General features: G+C 38.5%; 1 protein-coding gene across 1 annotated transcript in view; it reads right to left on the bottom strand.

Annotated features, from left to right (window-relative positions):
• Positions 1 to 8,129, bottom strand: part of CFAP54 (cilia and flagella associated 54) — a 236,245-nt gene that overhangs the window by 130,986 nt on the left and 97,130 nt on the right. The window contains exons 27-30 of the mRNA XM_015559991.1: positions 6,538 to 6,669; positions 5,408 to 5,522; positions 3,893 to 3,982; positions 3,038 to 3,164 (exon numbers count right to left, since the gene is read on the bottom strand). Coding sequence (XP_015415477.1) covers positions 3,038 to 3,164; positions 3,893 to 3,982; positions 5,408 to 5,522; positions 6,538 to 6,669 — 464 coding nt within the window. The remainder of the gene's footprint in view (positions 1 to 3,037; positions 3,165 to 3,892; positions 3,983 to 5,407; positions 5,523 to 6,537; positions 6,670 to 8,129) is intronic.

Below are 8,129 nucleotides of genomic sequence, written 5' to 3'. Positions count from 1 at the left end.
TGCTCTGAGGTATTAATCAATTGTTGTGTGCGGCGTTTATTTCCCGGTGTTTATCTCTGCCGCCATCTTAGTTTCTCCCCACCTATAGGGAATCTTAATCTTGTTTTTTGTTTGTTTGTTTGTTTTCATGGATCCCTATGGCTCACTCCTCAAACACTATAAAGTCTCTCAATATCTCACCCTCTAATGATAATTATCACCTATTTTTCCTGAAATATCTATATTTTCTAAAATTTATATTTCTTATGGTAAGTACAGCAAAACCCTGCTGTAACATGATAAACAGGATCCAAAGCTTGAATTGAATAACATGTAGGGTCACATCGATGCAAGGCTAATGAAATGATCAGGTGATTCTGGATAGCTAGTTCTAGGAGTTACAGTTCTAAATTCATCATGCTCCCATGGGTAGTTGGCCTCTTGCTTCAATTTTGATGATGATGAGCCTGGATCCTGTGGTTGGTTGGAGCTCCAGCCCAGCTACAGCAATTCCAAGAATCTCCAGTTAGTTCGGTATTCATTTTGGCAAATGTTTTGTCTGTCTGAACTAGGAAGGCTTGACCAGTGATGGATGGAGTGGAATCACAATATCAGATATCAAGCTATATTACAAAGGCACTATACTCAAACAGCCTGTTACTGGCACAAGAACAGGCATATAGACCAATGGAACAGAACAGAGAACCCAGAAATCGAACCAAGCTATTATGCTTAAGTAATATATGACAAAGCAGGCAAGAGCATACAATGGAGTCAAGACAGTCTCTTCAATAAATGGCGTTGGGAAAATTGGACAGGTACATGAAAAAAATGAAACTAGACCGCCAACTTACACAAGAATAAACTCAAAATTGATAAAAAGTTAATGTAAGTCGTGAAACCATTAAAATCTTAGAAGAAACCATAGGTAGCTGATGAATTTCAGAGGGAAAGCAGGAGGTGGAGAGGGTGGGAGGGAGCAATGAACCTGGGAACTCATATGCATATATGCATAGCCCATGGACACAGACAATAGTGTGGTGAAGGCCTAGGAGGGGGCCGGTCCAGGATGGAGGGCGTCAATGGGAAAAAAAAATAAAAAGGAGGACATCTGTAATACTTTCAACAATAAAGATAAATTACAAATTTTTTTAAAAAACTAACAAAAAGTAACATGCTTTAAATATTGCCAGGACAATTGATAGAACTTTTAGGGGGTAAAAAACTAAAGTTTAATCTAAATCCCCATACCAAAAAAAAAAATCCATATGGATTAACACATTAAATAGAAACCATAATATCATAAAGTTGGAAGTAAATACAGCTGCATATGTGTCTGTTGCAGTATGAGAAAATTTCTTTGTTAAAACTGTTAAGCATGTGAGCACAAAAAAAGACAGATATTACTATCAAAGCAGAAATGGAGGTGTTGCATCTGCCCCTCCTCTATACTCCCTGACTTGGAGAAGAGTGTCCTGAAACATCTGCTCAGCCTTAGAATGGAAATCTTTTTAAAAAATATATATACTTTATTGATTTTTTACAGAGAGGAAGGGAGCGGGATAGAGAATTAGAAACATCCATGAGAGAGAAACATCAATGAGCTGCCTCCTGCACACCCTCTACTGGGGATGTGCCCACAACCAAGGTACATGCCCTTGACTGGAATCGAACCTGGGACCCTTCAGTCTGCAGGCTGACGCTCTATCCACTGAGCCCTACCGGTTAGGGCAGAACTGAAAGCTTTACCTTCATTTGGGACATGCTTATACCACTCAATTTTCAACCTCAGGTCTTTTATTATACCACTGGTCAATGCTTCTAAGCCACTTACTCTGTTTTCCTCTTTCAGAATATCTACAGTATTTTGCTTAGATTGGACCTCCCTGGTCAGTCCTCCAAATTTCACTGCACACTGATAGTGTCTTCTAATTTTCTTTGGTATCAAGAATATTACTTACAGTTTCTAAACACCTAATTTGGACTATGTTTTTCTTAATGTAATGGAACTTTCTAATTCTGACCAATGTTCTTATTACCAGAGCCTGCTTCATTTAATACAAGCAATTTCCTCTTTTATGTCTTGAAAATATGAAGCACAATATATTCCAAGCATTTGTTCCAATAATAGAAGTACCTATTTTAGGAAGACTATTTTCCTGTGTATTTTTATGATAATGTTTCTCTTCTGCTGCCATTTTTTAAATGGACTCCATGTTACTGATGCTTCCCATTACTAAAATGAGATAGATCTGGGCACAGCGGTGAAAGTAAAACCCAGCTGTTGGAACAAAAGTTGGGTTCATTTAGCATCTCTCATAACTGGCATGAAACACTGTAATTTTATTTGGAGTCAAAGAGAACCATTCAGGCTCAGAGAACAAGGGGAAGAGCTTTAAGTTTTACTACTTCTATTTGAAGGACTCCTCATTCACATCTGTGAATGAAAACCGAAGGAGTGGCTCTGCTTGCTAATGTAAAGGAATTAGAAGAGCATGTAAATGACCAGCACTGGACCTAGAAGCCTACATGACAGTGGTCCTCAACCTTCCTAATGCCACGACCCTTTAATACGGGTACTCCTATGTGGGCGTATCTGCATGTGGGTGGACCCGCTGGAGACAGATAGAGAAGCGGTGTCTCCGTTCCTAAGACCATCAAAAATATGTGTTTTCCGATGATCTTAGGCGACCCTTGTTGAAAGGGTCGTTCGATCCCCAAAGGGGTCGTGACCCACAGGTTGAGAACCGCTGCTATATGAGGAGCTGATGGCCCAGAGATGTTATTATCCATCTTGAATCAATAGCAAAAAGGCCTAATTTACTTCCTGCTGCAAACATAAACATATTCTAATCTTATTCCTTAGTTGGGTTGTATAAATAATTTTATGTTTACTTATTTGTTGGTTTACACACAGAGACATAAATCCTACCTCCCAGGTGGCTGTTTTAATTGTCTATAGCCTATACTCGTTTTCATCTACCTTATATATCTTTATGTGACAATGTTACTCATTTTTTTAAGTTGTTAGTAGCAATAAAACAGATATTACAAGTACCTTTTCAAGAAGTCAGTGATAGGATTTGTGATCTCCACCATAAGGGAATATTTTTCATCATTTATACATTTTAGCATAATCTGGGTAAAAAATTCCAGGAATCTAGGTCTCTGTTTAAATTTCATAACTGTGAAAACAAGGAAGTTCATACATATACAGTTACCAATACACTCAGTTATTAGTGCTGAATGGTTATTATTACTAATACTCATTTCATTCTAACAGAAACATTTATTAACCTGTTTTTTTAGATTTCTCACTTTTAAAAAAATATGTAGAATAAATGTGGTGAGAACTACTGTTTCCTAAAATCAAATAATCCTTTACAGTCTATATTTCATTTATTTTCCAAATAACTCAGTGTTAAGATTTCTTAAAAGTTTCCTCTCCTATACGTCTAGTTGGAAAAAAATTGCAGAATAACTAGTTATCCTACTTTTTATTATATTGCCCTCTGAGTTAAGCAATAATGCTGCTGTTTCTTCACAGCTGAACTTAACGATCACTGACACATTTTTCAATTCCCTAGTTTTTGCAAGTTTCATAATAACCCCATCTATTACCCAAGTAAGCCACCATCAAGGTTCTGTCTTCCCAAACTTTAAATCAGGCTCCTATTTAGGTCTCTTTCATTACTTGACAATCAAAAGTCTGAATTATTCTGAATGAGTAAAGGACCCAAAATCTTCTGCCTGGAACAGGTTAGACCAAGCATGTCAAACTCGTGGCCTGAAGGCCATAAGTTTGACATGCTTGGGTTAGACCTTTAAGTAATAAACAACAACAAAACCCATAGAATGAATGATCTTCAATGCTAAGTTGAGTGAACAGCGTGTACACATTTAAGTCACCTACCTTCTTTCACAGCACCTTTGACCGACCAATTTAAAACTATAGGGTAAAGAAAGATAGGGTCCTCTGATCCTGAGAGTTCAGCTGTAGAAACTAAGATTAAAAAATATTAATAATAAGTAATACATTCTATTTAACATGAATAACCAAATAGGAAAATTCTTTGGAGGAGATGAAAAATAGGAAAAAACTCAAGTATTCTTTCTAAATTATGTGCCTTAAAAGTATCAACTATGTCCTATCTTAGAGATTAAAAATTTCAATAATTTCAATTATTTTCTTTTCATTTCCCCCAACCAAGAGTCAATGAGTCTGCTACCAAATAGCTAAAAAGTTTCCAAGGCACAGGTTTCTGTTATACAACAGCTGTCGTACATCAGCAAAGCCCAGACTCAGAAACCTACCAATAATATTAACTCCATTTTTATAAAATTATCATTTAAAGACAGTAAAGCATAGAATAATGAATAGCACAGCCATTGTATGCTAATTGACTGCCATGCCCTCAAAGATGGCAGCGCCCACAGCCATAAGATGGCAGCACCCAGTTCCCTCAGCCTTGCCTGGGTGGCAGGAGCACGGCAAGGCCAGGCCTGTCTGGTGGCGGGCCCAGCCTTGCCACACACCTGCCTCCAAAGTTCCCCAGTTCCCTCAGCACCCCAGCCGCTCAGGGCTGTCCTGAGGCACAGGTAACCAGGGCCAGCCAAGGCTTGCACTGCTGGCAGTGGCAGCAGCAGAGGTATGATGGGGGCGTTATCTTCCCCTGATCACCAAGTCACCTCCCGCCCCTGAGGGCTCCTGGACTGTGAGAGGGGGCCAGCCAGGCTGAGGGAACCCCCCCTCCAGTGCATGAATTTTCTTGCACTGGGCCTCTAGTGTTACTATAGAGCACAATGACTTGAAATTAAACTAATCTTTCACTTGAGTAGACAGTGTTTCAAAGCACTCACACATTAACACCTCTCATGCTATCCCTTTTTATTTCTCAGTTACCCTTTGCTGTTAGAGCAGTGCTTCTCAATTTTGCACTCTCCCTCCCCAAAATATTTGGCAACATTTTCCTCCCAGTTGGTTGTCACAGCTGGGGGCAGCGGGAGGGGAGTCTTGTATGCTATGTATCTATGGATAGAAGCCAAAGTGCTGCTCAACATCCACAATGCCTAGGACAGTCCCCCACAACAATTATCTGGCCCAAATTGGCAATAGTGTCAAGGTTTAGATACCTTGCTTTAGAACCAGAAGAGATGGGCTCAAATCCAAGCTAGCTATGCAATCCTAAATAAATCACTTAATCTTTATGAGTCACATCTATAAAAAAGTAGTTAGCAATCCCTTATTAACAGATTATTAGGATTATAAATTTAAAGTTAAATTTATTATATAAAAGCACTATGTAAACCTTAAAGGGTTTACCCAAATGCTAATCTCCTCCTAATCCTTTTAACAAAATATATTCTTATTTAAAAAAATATATATAATGCTCAACACAAGTATACAGAAAGAAAACAAAATGACTACATTGCTTCGTCAGTTTGAGAAGGTGTGTCTCCAACAAGAGCAGCTGTTCATTTATTTTTTCAGGTGATATTGTCTGCTGTAGCCTCTTGGTCCTGGAAGACTTCATAGCACAAGCCTAGAAACATTGGTTACATTTCAGAATGTACTTCAACATGTTTCAGCAATTATCAAATAGCAATCTTAAAATTATGTTTTCGTACTTGTAAATAAAACTATGATCTACATGGCTAAACCAGAGGCAAGGGGGGCTTCATGGGGACATGTGCGGGGACAGTGTCCTGAGGCAAAGCCTGGGTGATATGCAGGGGCTGGCTGACAGGCTCTGAGAGTGAACACTTGTTGGGAAAAAACCCTTCAAATCACCTCCAACTTAAACTCTCTCTAGATAGAGCAACCCCCTTGAAAAAAGGATTATTACTAAAAAGTTTATCCAGTTAAACTGTGCTGATAGTTGAAGATTTTTGTGGCAAACCAATGCTTCTGTGGAAACTCAACATATAATAGAGATAGAAATGCAACTACTCTGATACAGCCACCCCAGTCACTGAAGGGGCTTCACGTAATTCCTAGTGCACCTCAGAAACCTGATCAACTAAGTGACAGTTCAAATTTGATTAACCAAAACATTTAACCATGTAGTTTCTAGGAAAGACAATCAAGCAGGCTCTAGTAAGCACCAAGCTTGGGAGACAGATACTAAAAAGTTGTCTCAAACATTAGCGGTCTTTTAAAGAAGACAATTTAAGTGTGACAATGAGTTTGGGAAACCTACTTTGAATACTGTAAAAAGCTCTGACATGTTCTTACTACATTCAGTGAGGCACCCAGGATAATAAAATCTTCAATTTGGGAGACTTTACAGGTTTTTTAGTCCAATATCCAATTGGGTGCAGAAAGCTCACTATCAGCCCTAATTGATGATCAGTACAGGTGATAGGGAGCTTTCCAGTATTCTAGCAGGAATTCATTTTTTAATCCCAAAAGAAAAAGGAGGGAAAATAAGTTCTTCACTATATATAACTTTTCTTTTATGTAAATATAACAAATTAAAAACTGTTTTTAACATGTTTACTAATAACACACAATCTCTTAAAAGACTCAACTAAATATAAGGAACAAAAAACAGTTACCTCCTCTTGTGTTTCTTCTGGCTCATTAATAATACCAAATAGAGATTTGCACTCCGATGTGATGTCCAACATCTTTTTCCCATAATTTATAATAATTACTGCCAGGTCATATTCCTTCCATGAACGCAGAATCTAATTTCAAATATTTACTCATCACTGTTGGAAACTCTTAACGTTTCTCAAGTGTTTTGCATCATTTTTCATAAACTCAAAAGTCCCATTAATGTTTTGGGTCTAAGAATTACCGTTTCTGTTAAGGAAACTGAAAGCTAACCCCCAGATCATATTCTCTAGAATTAAAACTGCTTACTTCCATTATTTTGAATAAGGGACAAATAACAGGAATCTCATCAACAATGAATACCCCGTACCTCTGGGACATATAGCCTTATGCATTTAGTAAGTTAACTATTCAGAAAATGTTTCCACTTAAAAGATCCATGTTAAAACAAAATCATTCTTAGAGGCCACATAACCATCACCTCTTGTCTTGAGTTGCTTTCCATGTGAAATGGCAAAATTGCTGACAATGGTGTTGTGGGGAGGGGCATTTACAACCATAAATGCATTATAAGGCACTCTGGTAGTGGGCTGAGCTAGAATTAAGCTGTTTGGGGCAGATTCTCTATGAACCCCAGGAGAAGCAGACACTAATCATAAGAAGGGGAGTGGCCCACTCTCCCACTCCCATCCATATTTCCTGTTATTGCTATTCTTCGCCTTCTCTACCTGGTCCTTACCTACCTCCCTAGTGTAATCTTTGACCACTCATCTTCTTGCACTTTAAGTTTACAAAATATTGACCCAAGTACAAATTCTGACCATGGTTTCAGGACTGCATGCTTTCTTACAGCTGAGCCACTTCCCAGAACAGCTTCCCCGCTTTATTAGAGTAATGTAAGGTTATTAACATAACTTGGTCATTAAAACCTGGACTCTAGCATCAACTCCAAAAAAGGTTCCCTGGCCAGCAATATAATTTGTATGGAGCCTGCTGCAGTGAAGGGTCACATGACGGGAATACACTAACTGTGAACCCCATAAGGCAATTCTCTATGGGTAGAAATAAGTTTGTACGAATTTATTATATTTAGATGCATTCTGTCAAGTTGAATAAGTTAGTATTTACAATGAGTAAAAAGTGTTATTTCCCATGCAGGGAAAGGATATACAGTAATAAGTGGACCAACCCCCTCCCCCACCCCCACCCCGTGCACAAATTTCCTGGACCAGGCCTCTAGTATAGTAATAAGTGGCTGAACAAGAAAGTGAATAGCTGCTTAAACCTGATAAGACTGACTTCATGCAAGGTGTAAGAACTGGAAATACTTCTGTGGGACCAGTGCAATAGTGGTAAAGTAATGCTGACTGTGGAACAAAGGATGGGAAGGAAAATGGTGAAATAGCATTTGAAGAGGTAGATGGGGTTAATCATGCAAGGCCTTGAATGCCAGGCAAGGTGGTCCAACCTCATTATGAAATTGATACAAGAGGAAGATAGTTTTGTTAATAGAAAACACAAATAGGGTGTTTGCTCTCTCTTCAACTTTGCTTTCCGACATATTTAGGTCCTCTGCTGATAGAGTAGTAGG

The sequence above is a fragment of the Myotis davidii genome, unplaced genomic scaffold, assembly GCF_000327345.1.
Source record: "Myotis davidii unplaced genomic scaffold, ASM32734v1 scaffold13, whole genome shotgun sequence".
NCBI classification, from domain to species: Eukaryota; Metazoa; Chordata; class Mammalia; order Chiroptera; family Vespertilionidae; genus Myotis; species Myotis davidii.
This window is presented reverse-complemented; position numbering and strand designations above follow the sequence as displayed.